We start from the raw sequence: 23,339 nt of genomic DNA on the forward strand, positions 1-23,339 counted from the left end.
GATATCAAGAATATTGACTTAATATAAGATAAATAACGAGATTAACAAATAAAACACCATTTATAATTTTCAACTGACATTATTTTATTGATTTATCAATTATTATGTATATAAAAACAGATTGTTTCGCAAAATATTATGTTAAGTATGAATTAACGAGGCTATAACAAATTCTATGCAACTCAGTCATGAAATTTAAAAAGTATTTAAATAAAATATGTCTACATACTTTTAAGAAATAACTTTGTAAAATAAGATAGTACTTACGTAAAATAATTATCAAATAAGTATATGGACACAACTATGAATAAATTCTTTTCAGTTTGCATCATTACCTAAATAAATGTATCATGAATGATAATTAATATTTTACATATTATTTCATAAATTGAAAGCTACAACTATATATTATGTAGTTATTTTATTGTAGTGGAGAAGCTTTTTAATAGTGAAATGTGATGGTATCATTATAACATCTTAGTTTTACTAGAACATTTTTGTTAAAATAAGTAGTTTACTTATTATACACAATATAGAAGAGATTCATAAAAAAACTAAGAGAAGGGTATACTTGGACTTAGGACTTTTTAATTCCAATAAATTGTACAAGTACTGAAGACGGCGTCCAGTTTTCAGAGTGTCTTAGAGCCCATTAATGTAATACAACGATAATAAAAACAGCTACAATAGCTATGTCAAATAGTAATATTATTTTTGCTTCACCCTATCACATAAATATGACACAATAAATTATGTTTCACAAACTTTAACAGTGTTTTTGTATACATAATACTTTTTTAAATCTCTTTATTAGTTTGTACCGTGTAAATATAAATAATAATAACTTTTTCAATATAGGAAATTCATTTCGTAAGATATTTGGTGTAAAAGGAAGAACGAAAGGAGAATGTACAAAATTTTTCTTTGTGGCCTGCCACATTCCGGAAGTCCTCGTGTTTTCTTTTTATTTTATTATAAACCTATATTTATTTATATGTATGTAAATTGTGCGTTTGACTACATTTGTTTTTGCTAATTTTAATGGAACGCATGCAGTGTTACAGGCTTAATTCAAAATAACAAAACATTATCATGACTATAAAAGAATGAATATTGCATGAAATACCACTATAATAATTTTCAATATTTGTTACTTATATTACCAGCACCATTAGGTAACCAATTCCATAAAATGCTTGCACTCTCTTAGATAAAATGTTTTACATTTTGACCTTACTGTGCTATATTCTAAAATATACTTTTCGAATATAATTTTGACTTAATAACATAGCGTGATTAATAACTATGCACCTATAAATATATGCAACTTTAGAATGGCAGTGTCATGTAAACCTACGTAACTTAAATACAATAGATAAATTCTCTTAAAACCTCTGGTATTTATGTGTCAAAAAGGTCGAAGTGTCGTGTTCGTTTTTCAAGAATATCTGATATGTACTTGATACTTGTCATTTAACAGCCTAGTACAGAGATATGTTTCATTGTGAAGTTAACATTCGGGGAGTAACCTCATAATAACGGTAAACCCATATCATCAAATAGAGCCCTCAAGACTTTCGAACATGGTTCAATCAAGTTCATCAAAATCCAGCACTTTGAAAGTGGGATGGGAGACGAGCGCGTGGGGCGGGGGCGAGGGTGTGGGGGGAGCTACCACAACCGCAGGCGGCCGCAGACCCTGCGCTACTTGATGCTAATCATCCACCAGGTCCCACAGCATGAGGGCGGCATCGGTTCCTCCGGCGCTGATCATGCACCGGTCGTTGAACAAGAAGCGAGCGCTGTATATCGCTCCGCTGTACACTTTCATTTCATTGTATTCTGCTTTTGGACTTGCGCATGGATATCTGAGAATAACAAAATATATATTGTTAAATTTTCATCTTTCAGAACCATTTTTCATGGTATACTGTAATGTGGAAATTGGTTTGAAGTATAGAATTACCTAAACAGGCGCACGTATCCATCCAAGTCACCGCTTACGAGAAGGTCGTGAGCAGCCGACCGACTCGCTGTCGATATCAATGTAGTCATTGGGTAGAATCGGTTGTTCCACATCCCTGTAACATAACAACGTAGGCATTTACGAAATCCACTTAAGCTAGATTTGAAAGCTATTAATGCTAATAGAGAGCCGACTTTACCTGATACAAGGAATCCTACAGTGGAGTTGTATGTGGACCATTTCACATCTTTCATAGCGATCGGACTCTTTTCTGGTGATAAAGATTTAATATCCCCTGAAACAAATTGAAGATTGTAGAAACCATTTTAAGTAGTGAAATAATGTAATAAAGAGGGTAGTTAAACTCACAAAAGGCCAGATCGTAATCAGCAGTAACAGTTTGTAAGTAATTGCCGTCTAGACTCCAATCCAATTGCACGAGAGGTTGAGCCCCTCTGATTTTGTTCGATTTTTTGTATGAAAAGCCATCGCGGGATACTCGGAACAAATAAATGCTGCCGTTTTGAGAGCCTATGGCCAGAGTGTCACCAGCTTAAACAGAGAAACGAAGAGAGTTATAAGTTACAAGTTTTGATGAAGTGTGGCTACAAGTTTTGATAAAAAATTTCAATAGCACCAACTAATTACTATTGACTTCTTACCGGAGTTGTATGCCAAACAACTGAGAGGTGAGCCACAAACTCTTAGGGTGGCTACGTGAGCACCTGCGTCAGCATTTAGAACTACAAGATGGCCTTCTGTACTTCCAGCAGCTAACGCGCCTCCACTCGGATGCCACGCCAGGGATACACACTCGTATCCAACCTGGAAAATACAAGATAACTTAATATACATAAACACAAACTTCATAAAAGGTAAACTAAGTACAAGCTTACTAGATACCAAGTTTCATCAAAATTCATCCAGTAGTTTTTACGTGAAAGAGTAACAAATATACATACATCCTGACAAACTTATCATTTATAATAATATAAAAAGGATGATTAAATCACCTGAGTAGCAAACACTAGTTTGTGTCCTTTCCATAACGCAATATTTTTATCATGTCCTGCAGTGGCAAACATTTCATCGTCTGGATGTACGGCCAAGCCCATCAGTTGTTTGTGATGTCCAAATACAACCTGCAGCGAAAGACACGTTAATTTATTTAATCTGGCGTTCCTAATGTACCAAGAAAGCTATCATAACTCTAGAAGGCCTACCTGGTTAAATCTTCGTTGTAAAGAACCTTCCATGATATTATTTCGAGTGGTGCCAACGTATATGTTACCATCATTTCTCCCTGGTCTCTGAGGGTAAATACTACGTACACCTCCAACGGATTCGGGCAACTGTAAGAATAATATTTAAAAAAATAAAGATATATATACTGGTATACATCCATATAAAATGTAAGTATATTTGCTACAGACCTTTGTCTCGGTTATCCTCTTATAATTTTGAAGAGAATCCCAAGCAGCTATTTTCCTGTCCTTTTCCCCTCCTGATATTAAAGTACCTTCGGAAAGCATAACTAGGGAGCTAATTCCTTTGATGTGGGCCTGGAAATTAACATTAACTATTAATTAATGACAAAGTTCACGATGTATTTTTATTTTGTTAAAACCAAATGTGCTTGTTGTACCTCAAACTCCATTCTGACAAAGTATGCTCCATCGCTGTCCACACTGTATATTGTGATAAAACCATCACTATCAGCTGTTACAACATCGCCATCCTGCTCAAACTGCAATGCCGTAACATGTGTACGAGAAGGCTGTAAAGAATAAAAACCGTTACATTACCGATAAATACGGTTTTTTATATGTAAATTCGTCTCTACAACTTACGCGGGAAATGACTCGCGCGTTCCTTACCTGTGTTGTAGGACATTAAACATTTTCATTATATTCATCAAATTAAATTATTTAAAGTAAATAAGCCACAATTTAGAAGACACCTACCGGTTTGATAATATCAGTTCGTTCGAAGAATCCATCTTTTCTGCGATTCCAGAACGCCAAATGTCCTTTTCCGTGAGTAATTAGCAAGTTATCGTCGAGTGGATGGAAGGCAGCACCGGTAAGCTCCTCTTGAAGCGTCTGTAATACCAACAATATGTAGGTAAGATTCCATTCCGTGCATCTAAATATTTCAAAACACTTTTTACTCGATTGCCCCAGAGTTTTTACGTCTTAGACATTATATATCCTTAGACATTATATCCTCTCAGAGAACAAAAAAATCCGATAGCTTTTTAAATTGGTAGTCGCAAAATATAACGCAAATATACGTGATCGAGTTGAGAACCTTGTTAGGAAGTTGGTTAAAAATCTTTACACATTTTATGCAACATACTATAGACAACAGTTTTTCCAAATTAGTAGAAGTAGCAAAACGACATCAAAACGTTACCATACTCAAAACCTCAACCGAACAAATGTAGGTATACCTAGCTGCATTCTTAGCAAACGGTATCGTGAAAGTCAAATGCCAAATGTCCTAAATGCCAGAAAGAGCTAGCATATTTTAGGAATGCAAGCTGAAAATAATATTTACTGTATAAGGTTTCTGTTTCAAATTCTTTTGTCGTTCGGCTAAGAAAACTTTCCATTACCTAGTCGGTAAAAAGTAGTGGTTATGTAAAAAGGTTGTATTACGCGATACGCTTTTTCCTCGCACGTAACGTACCAAGCATGTTCAGGACTGGTCGCGTGACCCGATAAGATGTAACTTGACAATTATGAAGAATTATGACTAAGTTATAGCGGGAAAAATACAATTTTTCTTACAGTATTTTCTTTAAAAATAGGTGTTGCAGATCAATCGTGGTTATTAATAATGATTGAGTGTTAGTTGGCATGATATTTTATTACCTACCCTTTTTGAAATTGCGTAGGCATGGAAAACGAAGCGTGCAGAGCCTAACTCGCGTTATAATAAGATTTTCCGCTCGGGTAATTTCTAGTTAACTTGACTTTATCGAGAAGTCTTATAAAGAAGTTATTATTTAAAAATAATAGAGGGTGGAGCGTATTTCACATTTCATATAATCTTGGCATCAACTTCAAACATGTTATTCGGCGCTAGTTATGATTTGCCACGATCTATAATTTTGGTGGTAAAAACTCATATTTTTTTACTAATCCAACCAAATAATTACTACATATTATTTTAATAATATTCCACGCATCAAGCGTCAAAAAATATTTAAAAACAAATATTATTTATCCCTACGGCGTAGCAATCAGTAACTCGTAGTAGTTTCGTAGCGAGGGGGCGTGGCCACGCTCAAGTGTGTTGAACTTGCGACCAAACGCTACGAACTGATTAATGTTTTCGTAGCGCTTGCATTTGCACGCCTTATCGTAATCTATGGATGGAGTTTTAGAAAAATGGCTTTCTTTGTGTTTATTGTTTCTTTGTTTATAGATTGTTTTGATTTTTGCTGTGTTACTAAAGGTACTATTTTAATGTTATTTTATGGTTTCACTTATGACTTGGATATTTTTCTAGAGCAATTTCTGCATTATTTTCATTTAGATAAGTATTAAAACTATAAAATTCATTTTTACTTTTTAATATTTTCAAGTTAAATTACAACAAGGACATAAATATTACAATCTAATATAGCATTTGCCTGCCATGCTAAGCATTGGGTTTCTTCTTCCATTCTATTGACTCAATAAATATCTGAATAAGCATTATTCATCACGACCATAATAAAATAAATCCTTATCTCGCCAGCTGTCCTCACGAAAAAATACAACACAGCAAAAAGGTTGCTTTAAAAACCCAACTAAGCAAGTTCCAAGAATTATAAAAAGATCCTCCACGAATGCACTAAAATAAATGCATTCCACCACACCATATCTCAGATCCTATCTTCCCTCTAAATTAAAAAGCAAGGGGACATTTAAAAAAATGCCACGAAACGTTTCGTTTTACGCTAGTGACGAAGTTTATGTGTCGCTATCGGTGCAAACATGGTACCACATCTTAATGTACCACTTGACCTTGGGACAGTCCCCAAGGTCACAGACACCACGTCATACACATATTATACATTCCGTTGTTTATCTTGATTTTGTTTTAAAATTTATCGTAATGTCATATCAGTTTTGGAATAGCTGCATCTAGTTAAAGTTAGGTTTGTATCAAAGGTCAATTTTCGGTACCTATTAATATATGTATCGTTATAAAATATTTAAAAGTTGGCTTTATAAAGTCTTGTGCATGTAAACGGTCCTTTGATAAAAGAATGAATGAACTCTCAGTCATAATATCTACGTAGTAAATTTTAAAAAATATGACAATGTAACACGCACGTTCAAATTATATTTTTGAAAACCTGATAATCTAAGTAAGTCACATAGTATACTTATTTTAAAGAAGATTTTTTACTTTTAATATTAACTTGTTAGTATTTTTATGCTTGGTTTAGAAACCCCTAACCATATGAAATTGAGCCAAAATTCAGAGCTTAATGATGCGATAATGGCAAACAAAGCCTTGATTAGTACGAAAGCTCTCAAAATATGTATCTTGTGTTTCTACTTATCTCGTTAGCTAAGCATGTTAAAATAACAAAAAAGTTTTCACTTACAGCGACTTTGCCAAGTAGATGTCCCCACTGCCATTGCCAGACGGAGAGAATGCTCTCGCGGCCGGCATCTACTGCCAATACGTAACTACCACCATTCTGTTGGGAATACACAATTACCGTTAATTTAAAAGTAAAAAGCTGTAAGCAGACATTGCTGTTAAATAAATCTGTTTGAAGATCCCAGCCATATAAAGCTAAGTATTGTATGTACTCACAAGTTGCGAAAACGCGACAGCAGACACTCCTGCCTCAAACTCTGCCATGCCGAAGACGTGCAGAGTCTGCAAGGTATCCGTGCTCCAGATGCGCACGTGCGCCTGCGCACGACGCCCCCGGCCTGCGCGCTGACCGCTCGCTACCAGCTCGCGGGATGGGTGCAGTTCCATGCTGGTGGGGATTAGAAGATTTTGATTAGGGTTTATTCATGTTGGTAAGGTCAGATAAATAAATAATATCACATAGGTCCGTTCAATTCTAACCAAACAAATCCTTGTATAGGTTGTCTTAAGATTTTACTGAGTATAGACTATCTAAAGGTAATCTACATAGTTGCCACAAAGAAGCATTTTCATGTTGTTTTAAGTACAGCTATCAGCTATAATGACAAAAAGTATTTCTTGACAAGTTTGTTAAATACATTCTATATTTTGCTCTTAGATCAGCAGGAATACTTTCACAAAACATCTCTGCTACTCCAATAATTTTGGAATAGTGGTGGTTCCATTTCACTAGATACAGTAAGTGCTACTCTATATAAAGATTATGAACCGAACCATAGCGCCATTTAACTGTACACCAATGCCATCTAGTTCAGAAACGTGAAGCTTTTAACTCACCACTGTATGTCTTCTGTGTGTCCGATGTAGTGTCGCTGTGATTCCTCGTCTCTGTCGTACATTATCGCGACGGCTGCGACGTAATACAGGAGTTCTCCCGTGGGTAATACCCACAGGTTGCGACGGGAGTCGGATCCACGGTAGCCGTAGCTGCGAAAATGAAGATTGATAAACTTTTTCTATGTTGAGTGAAATAATGAGTGTGATTGTGAGGGGTCCTAATCTTAGCAATTTGATTAATATTGGAAGAATCAAAGTAAATTGTTCATAGCTTGTATTACACAATTTACATAGCTTGGCTTAACAATCAGTCATATAACTCCAAATTCAGTGGTAGGTACTCAAGCAAGATAAGATACCTTCTCTGGCTTCTAAGTTAGTAATTATGTATGGTTTGCTGTTGCTACTTGCTACTTACACCCAATCGAGTTGTAGTTTCTTTTCAGGCGGAGAGTTGTCGATCGGTGCGTGGTGTATCGGAGGGTAGAAGGTGCGCCGAAGACCTCTTATCGTCACCCGGATCGGTTCCTCTTTGAGAACTTCCAGTAGTGTGTAGTCTGCGCAGATATGAATAAGGTTAGGACTTTAAAACGAGGGAGGAATAAATGAATGCAAACTAAAAGAAGAAACTAAAAAGCCAGCTCTTATGCATTGACTTGAAATTTCAGTAATCTTAACTGTAATACAGAAAAATGGAAGCGAGGACTATATTGCGCCGACCCCAAATATATAGGGAACAGGACTGGAAGAAGATAAGAACGCCACGTTTACCTGAATTACGAACAATTTCTCCTTCAGGTGCGTAAAGGACGCGCGGTCGGCTTTTGCTCCGCGCGCGTCTTCCGCGCATGTCTTCGGAAATCGGGGCGGCTGCCACGTTGCCCCGTGATCGAGATCTACAAAACAGTACGTCGAGTCTATAAAATTCAGACAACAACTCGCATTTCACTTCGCATTTCACTTCGCTATTCACTCTCACTTCATTCACACGCTATTCGGTTCAAAACGTTCTAAAAGTCATCTCATACTTTATCTGTCAAAATCTCGAGTTTAATTTAGTTCAACTCGCAAACACGCTCGCAAGAGTAGCGCTAGTGTAGTAACTCACGGCGGATTCAGATGCGAAGTTTAGAGTGAAGTCTTATAGAATGTCACCACAGATCAGATAAATAATAGGAAGGTAAATTACACTTTCCAAGCTTTTTGAGGGTCTCCAAATTTACGTGTTATTTACAAGAAATTATTTGCACAAGAAGCATGTGTCACATAACGTGTAGGTAGCTCTATACATTATTGTTTTATACCTTCTGATAGGCGACTCAATAGGTAGTGGGGCACTGACTCCAGGACTCAACGCGGGAGCCACCATCAATGATCCCAAGTAAAATGTCTCCACATCGGCGAACTCATTGCGAAGCTGAGAGAAACTTCTCACCTAAAAAAATATTACTTATAGAGGCTGATGTCGAAAATAGTGAAGGAAGGAAGGAATAGCAACTTATAACCACAAAAAAGGGTCACGTTTTCCCCTTAGTTAGGGTATGTAACCTAAATAAAGAAAGTATTTGATTTCAAAGAAGTAGTGGTATCGTAAATAAAAGATGTCACTTCACCTCCTGTCCTGTAATTGTGTACATTCTCTTTGCGCCGCTCATCTTTAACACTTGACCCAAATCTTCCAGCACTTCTTCAAATGGCTGAGTCGTACGCAAGTTCAATAACACACGACACTGCAAAAAAATGCAAGAAATAAAACAATTATTTTATAGTGGCAAGTGTGATTTAACTGCGTTAAAGGATCGATGGGCGTTTTGCTATTAAGCTTCAACTAAAATAAGTGTAGTAATAAACTTATTATTTCTCAGACAAATAACCGTTAATTTTTAAATTTTCCGAACCTAACCTAACGTTAGTGAACTGCCCTAATAGTTCCTAATACGAGTATGGCCGCTTATGACCGGTCGACCTCGAAGAATTTCGCAAAGCTTTTCTTCAGCAATCACTAGTGTTTACTATCCAAGGCCTTTGTACTGAAAGCGGCTTATTATTACAGTACAAATCGTTGCCGTGAATTCGTTCGTGTGATACGCCCTCCAATCTATGGCACCTGACATAGTAGGTACATATGTGTAAATACAGGCTCTACATTAGTTTTAATGACACTGTTCCGCATGGTAACAAGTAACGTAATAACGTAGAAATATAATAGGTTTTGATTTGAATATAATTTACATTTAGGTAAGTAGGTACTTGTTGAATAAAATCAACGGAAATTATTCTAATTGTTGTTTTATGGGTCAGCTCTTCAAAGGGCTATGAATGGCAGGTCTATAGCCATGTGTGTGTGTAGGTATCCTGTAAGTACTAACATTTCCAATTTGTAACTCAGGGTCACGTAAACATACAACTAGCTAGGCCAACAGTAAAGAGTTAAAGACTATTTCTTTGTGCAACATTTAAAAAACGACTGTTTCAATTTTGAACGCAAACTTTACGCGGAAATAGGGTTGAAGCCAGCTGAGAGACAAGTTTTAAAACCAATATTTTGATAACAATTCAATTGATAAACACTTTGCTACACACCTGTATAGAATGATCCATATTATTAATGATCCTGATGACGCGACCACTAGCCGGCTTGCCGCCGCCCGGGGGAGGAGCGTCGGACTCCGCGACCGATTGCTTGCGGGTCCCAGCTCGCGACCAAGCGCTGGTCCCGGTCGTAGTGCCTCCGTACCACATGCCGTTCTTTTTGCCGTAACTTGCCGCCTGTTAAAAGATGGTATTTTAAGGGCTTGTCAGTAATTTTTTGGTGGTTATTGAGGTAGCAGTTTTATAGAGAATAGATAAAGTCGAGAAATATAGTAAAGCTTTATGTCAAAGAAGATATAATCATGAAAGGACTTGGAAGAATTGGAAAACTGCTGAATTCTTTCCTCAAATAGTCGGCGAGGTCAATTGTCACCCTATCTAAGTGCCAAGCAGATTAGAGAGTCTATTGAAAGGTCTTGGATTAGTAGAATTAGGTAATGTGCAAAATAGTTTATGTTCATAGTACGCAAAGTGAAAGTACTTACGTAGGCTGTAAGCAGAAGGACTCGTTACCTGTTACCCTTTTACTATAAAGAAGAAGGTTACATAGCCAGTGCCTAAATGACTAGTGCAACTTTATGGAAGAAGTAAAAAGGCTTAAAGTCAGTGTCTGTCCTAGAAAAATCACTCGTGCCGAAGTATTTAATGACTTTTCATTACTAGCCTACAAGCTTCATTAATTACCTTATTCATTTGTTTCTTTTCACTCGGTACCGTAGCGACGGCAAGGTAAGAATTTTTCTGTCGTAAAAAAGAACGGATTTAACACAAAAGACTAAAAATATTGGTCGTTAAAATTAAAGAAACCTTTATAAAGTTACAATTCTTGAAAGAATTACTGAAATTAATGAATGACTAATTATAAGGTATTATAATTTAACGGTTAAGCATGCTTAGCATACCATTTATGTTCTGAATACCAGAGCAGTACAACAATTATTGAGGTCAATGGGAGACCGTGTTTCCTTCGATTATTACATTCCTCTAAATTTAAGCTTCAAGAACTTATATTGGGCTTTTATATGACGTCATGAGAAGTAAATGTTTTCAGTTATTTCGGTATATAAGCTGTTCGAGCTAAACTATGGAGTTTCGTGCCCCTGACACGAATACGTTGTTTGATGAATGTGCAAACTAACTGGCGAATTTCCACTGACATGCATTCGAAAAGAACTGCATTAGCTATGACTTGCATATGACCGTTTATCATAAGCATATCTCTGAATGTGAATAAAATTTAAATTAGTCATCTGTTTAACCGCATTTCGGTATACATTTTTTTTTGAGTACCAACCAACATCAAAACTAAATAAATACTAAACTTGTTCTTATTTTCTAAAAGTTTAAATGACGCGATTAGTTAGCTTTAATATTATAATTGGCTACTTAATTAAAAACTCAGGAAAGTTGCAGTTAAGTATAATGCATTACAGGTAGTTTATGAAAACGGTAAAGATTTACCTTTTTCCCTAACGAAGTGTGTTGGAATGTTAAAAGGCGAATGGATTTATTCAGATTTTTATGGTTCTTTGGCAAATTCCCTTGCTTCCGTTTCGTCGCCGCCATTTTTTAGTTTCCCGCGAATACAGCTTTAACCTAGTTTTTGTTGGGCAATTCGTATGTAAACTGAGTTCATATTTCGTATTAGCACCAACTTCAGGTAATAGGTATACCAACTAGAGATTTCATATCAAAAGAATTTTTGTTTTAATAAATGAGCTGCTTACTTAAATAAAATGCAATGAAAAATTACTGACGTTATTTTCAAACGTTATATTAAAAAAAAATTGTAATGATTTTCCAATTGTTTTTAATTGGTTTTCTAGTTTGTTGAAAATATAACAAATGTAGAACAATCACACTCGCAATATTTTATTTCTAATTAAAAAGTTTATGGTCGATTTAAAATGATTACAATGTAACGAGCAAGTACGTATTATTGCACAATAATAAAGTGCAAGAAGGAGTTGGACGCTTGCCATGTATGCAAATCTTTTTGATTCCTTTCAACACGAGAAGTCGATAAACCCTTTCTAATAAAATAATTTATGATTTAAAACGTAATAAAAATCATCGCTCACCATGATAGAAACCGTAAGATCTTCCTCGCTGTTCGACCAATACCGTAACTTTATGCGCGCTATTTTGTCACAAGTCACAGCCGATGACAGCCAGCCCCGGCGTCCAACCGTCCACTGACCGCGTAAACAAAAACCCTGCTTCATCCAAATTATTCAAAGTCCTTGGCCAGTGGTACTGACCGTCTCCCAAGGACAATCTTATCGCAAGTCTATGCGTGCAATTAGAATAACGTACCAACGCGATTGACCTTCCCACCCCCTCGCGAAAGTTGTGCTTTCACGCGAATCTGTTGGGTTTATGTGATGGTTCGGGGGTCTATATAAGGTGGTCTGTACATACGAATCGTCCACCACGTGTGGGGAGCACGCTCGGTGGAGGTCACGTCTTAAATTGCTGCATAACTAGTCGACTGCGGCGTTTGAAATTAATATGTCTGAAAATGTTAGTCATTTTGTCGTTTATATGGAAAATTGTATTTCGTGTCCATAAGGAAGTTGGTTAGAAGGGCTCGCGAACATGTTATGGGTTGTTACAAGTAGGTACATAATATTATGTTAATACGTTGCAAGTACTTATGTCCGTTTGAAAAAACTTCGCTGTAGAAGGGACGGTTGTGATTTTGAAGTGCGCACCTATTTTGTAAGCCCTTTTGTTCCACTGGTTGCAAAATCTTATTGATTTGTCAAACATCCACGTTTTGAAATAGGCACAAAAGCTGAATGGTATGAGAGAAGAAAGGGTCAAAAAGTATTAAAACGTACAGCCTTGGTAAAAACCTTGGTAATACACCATTCTCAAAAACCTTTATTACCCATTTCTTTTACCATGAACTTAATTACTGACATTAGCAACAACAAACACTAGAAATTATTTAAATTCTACGCATTCATTAAGGCATTTGTGACATAACCTCACTTTTGACGCGCCATTTCGGCAGCAGGGCGGCCGGCTCACGCAATATATTTGAGTACCTACTCAAGGAAAACACAACATTCCGTTATTGATAAGAGAATATTAATTTTTCCATTTCCTTGTAAATGGATTTTGTAGGTCCTTAGTACCTAATGAAAAATGTTCACGGATTAGCAAATGAGCCTCACGTGGCTTTGACTGATGTGTGGGAATTATTATTATGAAATGCATATGTTGACCTAAGCTACTATTGCATACAATTGCAACGGCTGCAGCAATTGTGTGTAGTATACATGTATTTATGTTAAGCAGGCCCGCCGTAAGCGGGCGTGCAGCGCGTGCACAGCACGCGGGCGGCACGTCCTAGGGGGCGGCAAATCTAGCGAGTTATCACGTAATATTTAAAAAATACAATATCTTTTTACTAATGATTTGATTTCAATATTTCCGAACACAGCAATAGCGCTAAGAATATTACTTACACTGCCGGTTTCAGTTAGGTACATCTGCTGAAAGGACATTTTCAAAATTAAAGATTCTTAAAAACGATTTAAGATCAACCAGTGGCGTAGCGTGGGGCAAATGCTATTTAGGGGGCGGCAAAATTAAACCAATAAAATTTCAGAAAAAGCCGCCCTATTTTATCTTTGTTTAATTGTTGAGGCATTCAATTCCGAAAAAACATATTTCGCGCACGTCCGTTATGGCTTTTTATGATAATATGTTTACTTCATGAAAACTCTAAGGAAAAAATCGCGCTCGCTTCGCTCGCGGCTTTTGCACTTCACTTCTGTGCATATCTTACTTTTTGACTTTGCTTTGTTAATTTACAGTGGTTTTTATTTGTTTTGTGTCCTTAGACTAAACAATTTTCGCGCTCGCTCCGCTCGCGCTTCCTTACATATGACATGTGCCTTATAAGTTTTCAACGGGAAACCCACCAAATAATATATTTTACTGACTTTAAACATTGTTATAGATATTTAAGTGCGTTAGTTTAAGTTAATCACAATCTTTCAATACATAGGGGCCACTTGGGTAATGATTGCACTGCATTGATGCCCTAAGCAATTGCTTAGTTTGCTTATGGGCTAACCCAGGACTGTTTAGGTTACTCTGAACATTTCAAGTAAATAAAAAGTTATGTGTAATGTATGTTATGTATTGCAATAGTTATTTATCCAAAAGTAGGTGGGTTTTCTGCAATCAGAGCGGTGCATGTACCTATTTTTTTCTGTTGGATAAGTAAGATGGATATGAATTGGCGGGGGGGGGTCCGAACCCCCTGGATCCGCTCCCCCCCTTATATATTTTTTGTCAAAACGTATGTAGTCGTAGGGCGTCATAATAAGTTTTGCACGCGGGCGAACAAACAGCTAGCGGCGGGCCTGATGTTAAGTACATGGTTTAGTTTTAAATGCAATATTATAGGCACGCTAATGAGCTCTGGTAGTTAACCACCACAAGACATTAGCAGCTAGACCCCTATTGGAGTTATTTAATCAAGTATACCTAGTTACATAAACAAGCTTTTATAACAAACCTGGTGTGCATAGATTCCCATACAGCGGTGGTTTGAGATCGGCTAAGAACTGATGACGACTTTAGCAAACATACCTTCTTTTTCCGGCGATGTTTACGGCACACCGAAATTTTAATGCCCTACATGCAAGCTTGATCACACTTAGGACCATTTTCACCGACAACATAAAGTTCGTTTATCTCAAAACAAATGTTTACTACTGGAACTTAGGATTAGGTAAACAAAAGAAGGCACTTACAAAAGGCTCAGTGGAGTACACAGGCAGCGATATGACGACAAAAGGTGACTCTTCTTCGCTGTCCAGCATCGAGCTGTCAGCGGCCGACAGCCACCGGTACCGACTCGGGCGCCACACCTTCGCAACTTTAACTAACTCTTCGAAAACCGAACCGACTCAAAGCTCATATGATGACGTAATCCACGTACTTAAGAAATATTTTCATGAGGAAAATTCGGCCAATAAAACAGTTATGTTTTCTTATCTTACACCTATCCATTCATGTTTGATCGTGAGAGTGAAAGACGTGGTTCTAAATGTCAGTTGCGTTCAACACCTCGAGTCAAGTTCAAGTACCTACTGTCTACAAACGCGTGTTCGTTTCACCTCGCAGTTGCAATTTGCATACAGTGATAGCCGTAACGTATAGTGGGGTGACGTCTGTCCGGTTGCAACGGTCATACATTTGCATATACTTACATGAAGATACGCGATTTGCACCGTTTGATGTTATTCGCTTTGGTGTTTGCGTTTGACATCTTTATTTGTTAAGTAATTATGTTGGAAATTTGGTGACCGATAACCTATTAGAGATATTTTCGCGGACCCAGAGCAAATTAACGTTTGTTTACATCAAAATGGAACGCATTTTATTATGACTCTGATAAAGAATATAAGTAATCGTTTTACCTGAAGCACCATCGAATATATAACAAATAGACACACTCAAACGTTAATTTGAAACCACAAACCATTTAGCAAAAATTACCGCGATTCTCTAACACTCCTTGAATGCAAATGAACGGTCTACTTAAAAAGCGTGTAACTAAAAATTTTTTTAATGAACTTTTTTAAATGGGCCACGGCTCGCGTCATTCTCGGTCTGTCAACGGAGATTGAATCTCACACACGCGACTCTATGCACTTTTATATGACCATAAAAAAAATAAAGAAAGCATTCGAGCGATTATGTTACCGTGGCGTGATCTCAATACTTAATAACTCCTTGGTTAAAGTATAAAGTAGCTTATTGTATTTATTTTATGATTACATAGAAGTTTATTGCGCGGCAGTAAAGGTTTTATATGAGTTAACGCAAGACTGGTTTTTCTTGTGTTGTTTGTTGTTTATGCGGTTAACACACTGTAGGGTATTATTTACTTGTATGACCGTGTTTGGACTAGGTTAGGTTATGAGTTGTACAGTCAAAAGTTATGTTTAGTCGGTCAGTAGGCCGTTTAAAGTTTTAACTGTAAAGTATGAAATAAGTCAGTTAGAGATGTTTTATTTATGTACTAGTTTTCTATGAAAGTAAACCTGAATTCAAATAATGTTTATCTATGGATGGATCTATGGATATTAAGACACAGTTAACATGATCATCTGCATGTACCTACACCGTTAGTGAACTTTTTTTACATACCTAATAGCTGATATAAGATTCGCCAAACAGATACAAACAAGGTCATAAACTGATCGATTTTACTTAGATAAACTTGAAAACATGAAGTGTTTTATTTAGGCCACCTCACTTTGCATACACTCAAAATATTAATTTAACCGAATGGGTACGACAAATTAGTGAATTATTATTGTTTATTTCTTCAGTAACACTTGTATGGGAAAGCACGTCTATATTCTCAGCCACTGTAAATGGTACTAGGTCCACTGGCAACAGCTGACTAATTTGCAGTACCAACAAAACAAAAGCCCATTGCAACAGCAGAACGACTCAAGACACGCAAAGGGCACGCGAGATGAGACCCTAAACACTCGTAATAGGGGTTGATATCACACCGATTGCTGGAGGTACGATTACGACGGTTGGATGAAGCAGACTATTCGAAATTTTATTTGTCGGTGGAGGGTTGGAGCCGCGCGGGGGGAGCCAAGGTCACTCTCAGTAGAATCCACGCAATGTAACTAAAGTAGTCTGATATGCATCAGCCGAGACGTCGGCTCAGCTCTTTATGTTTCACGTGAAGCAATTATGAGCTGTTATGCCCACTGGTGGCCGATCAGGCGACTCAAGCACGCAACCGATAAGAATTTCGGGTCCTTCATTAAATATTATATAAACAAATTGTTGCCAACCTTGATCCAATTTCTTTTTCGGTAATTGACGTCATAATTGTTGGTCAAAGAATTGTAATTAAAGGTTGCGTGGAGCTTTATGAGAATTTTGCAAAGTGTGTCAAAGTCGTATTAGTGTAAATTGTAGATGTTTTCATTTAATTGTTGCTATTGTTGGACCCTTTGCATGCTCGGGAAGAAATGCTGGTTTTTATGAGAAATATGCAAATATTTTGTACGTTTACGTTTCCCATTATAATTTATTGTTTGTGGCATGCACATGGTGAAGTTAAAATGTGTCAATTTTTGTGCTGCATGGCATCCACATAAGAACCACAGATTATTGATCTTCAACGGTTCACAAAAAAAAAAAAACAAACAAACAAATGACAGACACATCGCACTCCAATCTCCCGTCACCAAAACGCACAGAAGCACGTTACGTTTCATTTCACGTAGCTGTAAACACAGCACACTGACCCATATCCCCGATTTGGTTAGCCCTTCAGTGCAGCGCACAATATACAAGGCTTCGACACAACATCGACTGAAATCACGAACTAACGGAACAAAAGTGCAATTTAGACATTTCCTGCAAAATGTTGTATGTACAGGTAGGGTGGAAAATGTTTGTTATATTTAAGTTATTATGTACCTAGTACATATTATATACCTGTTATATTTGTAGGTATTTTGGTGAAAGAAGTCTTGGTAATATAACCGTGTGTGTATAAAAAATGTTTAAGATCAGTTAAGACATATTTCAAGGGCAACAAACTTATAAGATTACCTGCTAATTAGAGAACAGATTATTGCGCATTATAATATTTTTTTAAGATGAATCTTAAAGAAATTGCAAACATATAATGGATGGACGGTGAAGTATTATTTGACCATAGTGTGGCAATCAAATAACACCCTCATTTGCAATTTTGTATCTTAGACCTTACCGCGATGCATATCAGGTGCGATGCATCAGTAACCTTAGAAGTATCCCTCAGATTATGGATAATAGCCGAAGGTTTCTGCCCAACACTACTCATTTCATTGGATTTATTGTAATATGCAATGAAGGTAAAATATAATTGACTACGCGCGTAGCTCGTAGCAGATAGCCTACGTAAATCGTAGCCGTCGTAGCAGACACTATCGCGTAGTCACTTGCAATGCTTTTGATATTCAAACATTTATGAATATAACAAATGATTTTAAGGGAGTGCGTTAAAATGTTACAGACAGGTTTCTACCACAGCTGCTGTTATCAATTGAACAAAATAAACATCCCAAGGAAACCTGAACCATAAAGTTTAAAATCACCAACCCGCATCAGTCAAGCATAGTGATGAACGCTCAATCCTTCTCCGTGTGAGAGGAGGCCGCAGCCCAGTAGTGGGTTGATAGAAAAAAGGCTGATGATGTTGATATCATCGTATAAGTTTATCTAGCACTGACACAAATAAGACGACAAAATGCATAAAATATACCTAAACATATAATTTGGTATAACAAATGTATATTAATATATAATGCAGCTCTCATACAAGTAATGTGAGTGAGTGTACAGTAATTTGCATGGTGACTGTACAAACCGCGCCCAAGTCGTTACGGAGTCCGCAGTATTAGCACTATGAAACAATGTTCTTGCCAGAAACACTTAGGGTTATTAGATATTTTTCATATCTTTTTGTTTGATTTAATTTTGAGAAAGTGCTCTTGGATAATGGGTTTTCCATTTTACAGATACCCGTGAGTATCAATAAAACAACTGTAGGTAGTACGAACTTCGTAACTAGTAATATCGTGATTGTAATGTGCTTCGCTTATAAAAATGTTGATCTAATTATAAATCTATCTACATAAGTACAATATGTACATACACAATTATGTACCCTAGTATGAGACTACCACGATGCTACGTATTGCTACGAAACGCCACGAAATAAACGAAAGAATTGCTAGAGCTATATATTTTACATATTATATATATTCTTCTGTCATTTTGTAATTAAATCAACCATATTGACGACTACTAAGGCCAAAGCCTTAAATAGAAATATATCTAAGGTTACAGTATACACTATTTTCACTCAAATTAAATTATCGACAACAAATCTAATCTAAACCAAATTAACCCTGCCAAAAAATTCCTTCTACATTTTGCGACCTCGCCTAATCGTAAACAAGGCCCTTTAATCTTGAGTTACCAATGCCAAAACTATGACAAATCTTAATAAACTACTATAAGTACCATAACTCAAGCTCACCCAACAGCCCAGGTACCTATATAAAATTGAATTATTTACGCCAAGCGCGATAGCCATCGTAGAAAAACTACAAAGAAGTTTTTAATCGCGTGATTCCATATAGCGGGTTCTTACATACATTATGGTGACCGACTATTATTCTATTTACTATTTACTTATTATTCATATATTCAGTCGTTATCGATGGTGTTGATGATAGTTTGTTTTTTAGGGTTCAGTTTATGGCAATGTGCGAATATGAGTTAAGTTTGCGGATTATTACTGTGATTATAAATTAAAATGGGAGTCTGGAGTTTCGTACGAAACCGTATAGTCAAAATTGTTGTGCGGTGATGCAAACATGAATTGAATTTGATGACGTATATTTGGATGTAGTGGCGAATGAAAGAGAAAACATGCTGCGCCGACCCCAAATAAAATTTGGATAAGGGCAGGAGGATTATGATGATGTAGTGACGAATGAAAAGGATTTTGAATATGTAACCACATTTTTTGATCATGTGAACTGTTCATAAATGTCTTATGATTTATAGAATACGTTAGTAGTCTGGCTACATACGTATCTACACAGTTTCTAAGTATTTGTTCATTGTTTCTGCCCATATCATATCTCTCGTTTAGGAAACTGCATGCAACTTAGCTTAATTTAAAAGTAAACAAAAACAACGCTAATGAGCAAAAAAAAATATACAGAACCATTTTTCAAAATGAAGTATGCATTACTGCTGCCCGTATGTATGAGTAATAATACTTATTACAACGTAAATTAACGACGCGGCAAATATTAAACTGGGCCACTAAGACGAATTACCTTTATAAAGCCTTTAGATTTTTCATTATATGTCCTTCAACGTAATCTTAATTAATGTAGGTATATACGCCATTTTCTTTATTTAATGGCTCCATTATTGCATAATAGCCGTTTCCCGGGGGAACTTCCGCCTGTCCCGGATAAAATATAGTATATCCTATGTTACTCGGGAATAGTGTGCCTTCCCAACATCAAATACATATTTTTTTAAATTGGTTCCGTATTTTCTGAGGCTTTAGGGTACAAACAAAAAAATGTTTCCTCTTAATTATATTACTAAAAACTAGCTGTTGCCCGCGACTTCGTCTGCGTGAGCAATATAGAATTTCCAATTTCGTTTATTTAATTATTCATTGCTCAACCCCCGTAGGTGATAGCGTGATAATATATAGCCTATGTGTTGAACCGGCCTCCAGGTAATAGTCATGCAAAATTTGATTTAAATCTATGCAGTACTTTTTGAGTTTATCCGGGACAAACATACAGACAAACAGACATACAGACAAAAATTCTAAAAACTACATATTTGGGTTCAGAATCGATTATGGATCACCCCCCAAGTATTCTTTTAAAAAAATATTCAATGTACAGTTTTGACTTTCCTATCATTTTATTATATGTATAGACGTAGACAGGGATTTTATACAATGGCTACATTATTGCATATTCATTTGCTTTGCAATATAAGTATTGGGTAAGTAGGTCTATGTCAACCATCACGCAAGTTTTTGAAGAGCCGGCCAGTTCTGGGTCAAGGTATCGTGACGAATTCGGAGTACTCTTATCGGTATGCCTGGTTGAATCTGAATTGACTTAGCCCTTTATTTGAAGTGTCACGTTACGACTTATATCATTGTTAATTTTTAAGTACTATATCTACTGAGTATAAGACTTACCTCGCAATTTATGCTCGTATGTAAGAATATATTTTAATGACGGTTTGGAAGTTGAATTGCGATTAATTGAATTTACCTAGTTATCTAGTTTGATGTCCATACTTGCACTCTTCATAATCATAATATTTATAAAACTCAGGAGAATACAATAAGTAATTTTCATAGTTTTTAGTAACAGTAAAATTAACATTTAACGGTAAGTTAATTCAATATTACTGTCACTGAATACCAACCTTAGCCTTTTAACTAATAACCAATTTCAATACGCACTTTCGGACTATAAAGGCCATTCCTTGTCAGTAATCAAGTTTTAACGATTCAAGATAGAACAATTTATCCTTAGTACAGCGAGGACAAAAGTAACTTAAAAGATACCTTTCGGCTGTCCAAGCCGTTATGTTAATCTAGTGATATGATATGAAAGGACGACCGATTGCGTGGGGGGAGGCACTGAATAACAAGCAGCTTTGTTTTATTGCGAACTCCTTTGTGTTAGACAAGTGTTTAATGGGGTCACTGTTTTGTCTAGGCTGTACCTTTGTACACTGACCTGAATGAATGATAAGAGTAGGTTTATGATGAGTGAATTTTTAACTAAATATTGTGACAATTAAGTCGATATTTTTGGATGAGGCATGCCAATGCTACTGTTAAGTTTTAAATTGTGCAGTGGAGTTCTAGATTTTGAAACAATTAAATTTTTTTGGAGTAAGGGTTGGCACCAAAAATATTGAACTTTCTTTATAACTGTCTCTAATAATGTTGCGCAGACATATCTGGCTAAAGCTTATGTGTAGACAAATAATAAACTTAAAACTGAAGCTGCGCTAACCTGGAGTTAGAATAAGAGAAAGAGGATGCATGATGAATTAAGAAAACCGAAACCTCTCATCTTCATTCAATTTCCCACCTAAAAACCACCAACTTTCCCCACCATACTCTACAAAGACCGCATACACAAACGTCTTTCTTCAAGTCCTGATAACAGTCGAGTGCCGTCGACAGGCAGTCTCGAATGTTAATGGTGGGTAATCCACGCGTTGCCTTGATGCATACTAAGTGCAAGGTGGTGCATTGCCCCCCAGATGTCGTTGGCTGCGGTCGTAGCCATTCTAGCGGCCATCATGGTTCGCGAGTTTATGTAATTGTTTTTTTTTTTGGTCGGTGATTGATTATGTTGTTTGGTTTTTGCTTGAATGTTAGGCATATAAGTTGAAAGGCAAAGTTTATGTACTGCTTTTAGGATATTCAATCGTTTAAAGAAACGCTAGTGTCTTCTCATAAACCAATTGTCTCATATTCGTATACCTATATGGAACTAGTGATTGAAAGTGTTTGTAGGCTATATGTCCGCAAAGTCGTGCGTCATATTAAATAATGAGTTACGTTTATATAACGATGATTTGATTACCAAAAAACAATATCGTAACGTTCCAAAATTAATTCAAATTCAAAAGAAATTAGCAAACACGCGAATCAAATGTTACGACTTCGGAAAACCCTTTCCGGTACCTTAAATTAATGGTGATTAGAACAAACGCAATTTACTTCCAATTAATCTTATCGAGATGTTACAAAATAAGTTGTGTATGTAATCAAAATGCAAATAGGTAAGTTTGTGCGTGGCTTATCCTCTGACCTACATCTTCAAGGTTTTCGACGACATTTTGGCTTTCACGAAACCCGTAATTGTTTCGTAAATGAATTGACGTAAGTGAATATTATTCGCGCTCCAGAAGTGGGTTTAGTGTTAATTGTATGTTGCGGCGTCTAGACTCTGTACTTATTTTTTAGCATATAACAATTATACTTATATCAAAATTAATGGACGTGAGATCGTATTTTGAGATAAAGTAGATTGTGATTCGGTGTAGTGAACTGCAGATGCAAATTGAGAAGGAATTCCATAAGTTTCGGGCTTCCTATACCTAGTACGCAAAATTGGTAAATAGTGTGTTTTACGTTCAAAACACGCACTTGTGTTTGCAGTTTCTAAAACCGTCTAAAACATTTGAATATTTTAACAGTACGATAGTACCAGTGGATATGAATAATATGACACAGTTAAAAAGTAGATGGCATATTTAGTCTTACCTTAAAAGTTTTGTAGGAAGACACGACATAGGATGCTCCGTCTTCTAGCTCCTCAAGCCTGTACTTTCTGTCGCCATCCATGCCGAAGATAAACCTAGCCCCTCGGGGTAGTTCCAGCCTTTCTGACAGCCTGTCAAGCAGTGCATCCATAGAAGCAAGATCTCTGCCCGGCTTGAAGCGAAACTCAACACCAGGATGAAAAGGGTCCCCATTTCTGTAGAAGGTGACTCGTCTGGCCTTCCAGTAGTTGAGGTTGGCATAGCGGCTTGCTGGTTCTGCTCTGGTAGGTCGAGCAGTTGCTTCAGAACCTTCGGAGACGTCGTCGGTGCGCTGCGGCGGTGTTGCGGGGCGGGAGGGGCGCCAGTCTCCGGGCTCTCGCTCGTCGTCGGACGGCGGGTCTGGCGGCTGCTGCGGCGGCGGGTCGGGCGCCGGTGCGGGGTCCGGCGC

The 23,339-nt window shown here is 36.9% G+C and overlaps 1 protein-coding gene across 3 annotated transcripts; it reads right to left on the reverse strand.

Moving 5' to 3' along the window:
• Window positions 1-59: 59 nt before the first annotated feature.
• Window positions 60-23,332, reverse strand: LOC124631440 (echinoderm microtubule-associated protein-like CG42247). Of its 3 annotated transcripts, none has more exons than XM_047165834.1 (20): window positions 22,893-23,332; window positions 10,685-10,741; window positions 9,992-10,177; window positions 9,022-9,138; window positions 8,713-8,843; window positions 8,180-8,304; window positions 7,827-7,965; window positions 7,409-7,558; window positions 6,788-6,959; window positions 6,573-6,668; window positions 3,931-4,068; window positions 3,612-3,743; window positions 3,400-3,528; window positions 3,190-3,318; window positions 2,980-3,108; window positions 2,629-2,791; window positions 2,336-2,518; window positions 2,166-2,261; window positions 1,967-2,081; window positions 60-1,868 (listed from the first exon to the last, which is right to left on the reverse strand). In XM_047165834.1, exons 1-20 carry the CDS (start codon window positions 23,040-23,042, stop codon window positions 1,715-1,717), a joined length of 2,691 nt encoding a protein of 896 aa, XP_047021790.1. In that variant the 5' UTR covers window positions 23,043-23,332; the 3' UTR covers window positions 60-1,714. The 3 variants fall into 3 exon arrangements, with proteins under 3 accessions (XP_047021790.1, XP_047021792.1, XP_047021791.1); XM_047165836.1 differs by lacking the exon at window positions 22,893-23,332 and adding an exon at window positions 12,082-12,239; XM_047165835.1 differs by lacking the exons at window positions 10,685-10,741; window positions 22,893-23,332 and adding an exon at window positions 14,776-15,668.
• Window positions 23,333-23,339: the final 7 nt, after the last annotated feature.

Source organism: Helicoverpa zea, chromosome 6 (genome assembly GCF_022581195.2).
Source record: "Helicoverpa zea isolate HzStark_Cry1AcR chromosome 6, ilHelZeax1.1, whole genome shotgun sequence".
In the NCBI taxonomy this organism is placed as follows: domain Eukaryota; kingdom Metazoa; phylum Arthropoda; class Insecta; order Lepidoptera; family Noctuidae; genus Helicoverpa; species Helicoverpa zea.

What these genes read in the sequence shown, in the direction of transcription:
- LOC124631440 (XM_047165834.1), bottom strand. Translation starts at nt 23,042, where the DNA reads ATGGATGCACTGCTTGACAGGCTGTCAGAAAGGCTGGAACTACCCCGA. An exon ending in AAACTACAACTCGATTGGGT is followed by an intron (nt 7,559 to 7,826) that starts GTAAGTAGCAAG and finishes TCATTTTCGCAG; the next exon opens with CTACGGCTACCGTGGATCCG. An exon ending in TTGTTTGGCATACAACTCCG is followed by an intron (nt 2,519 to 2,628) that starts GTAAGAAGTCAA and finishes TCTCTGTTTAAG; the next exon opens with CTGGTGACACTCTGGCCATA.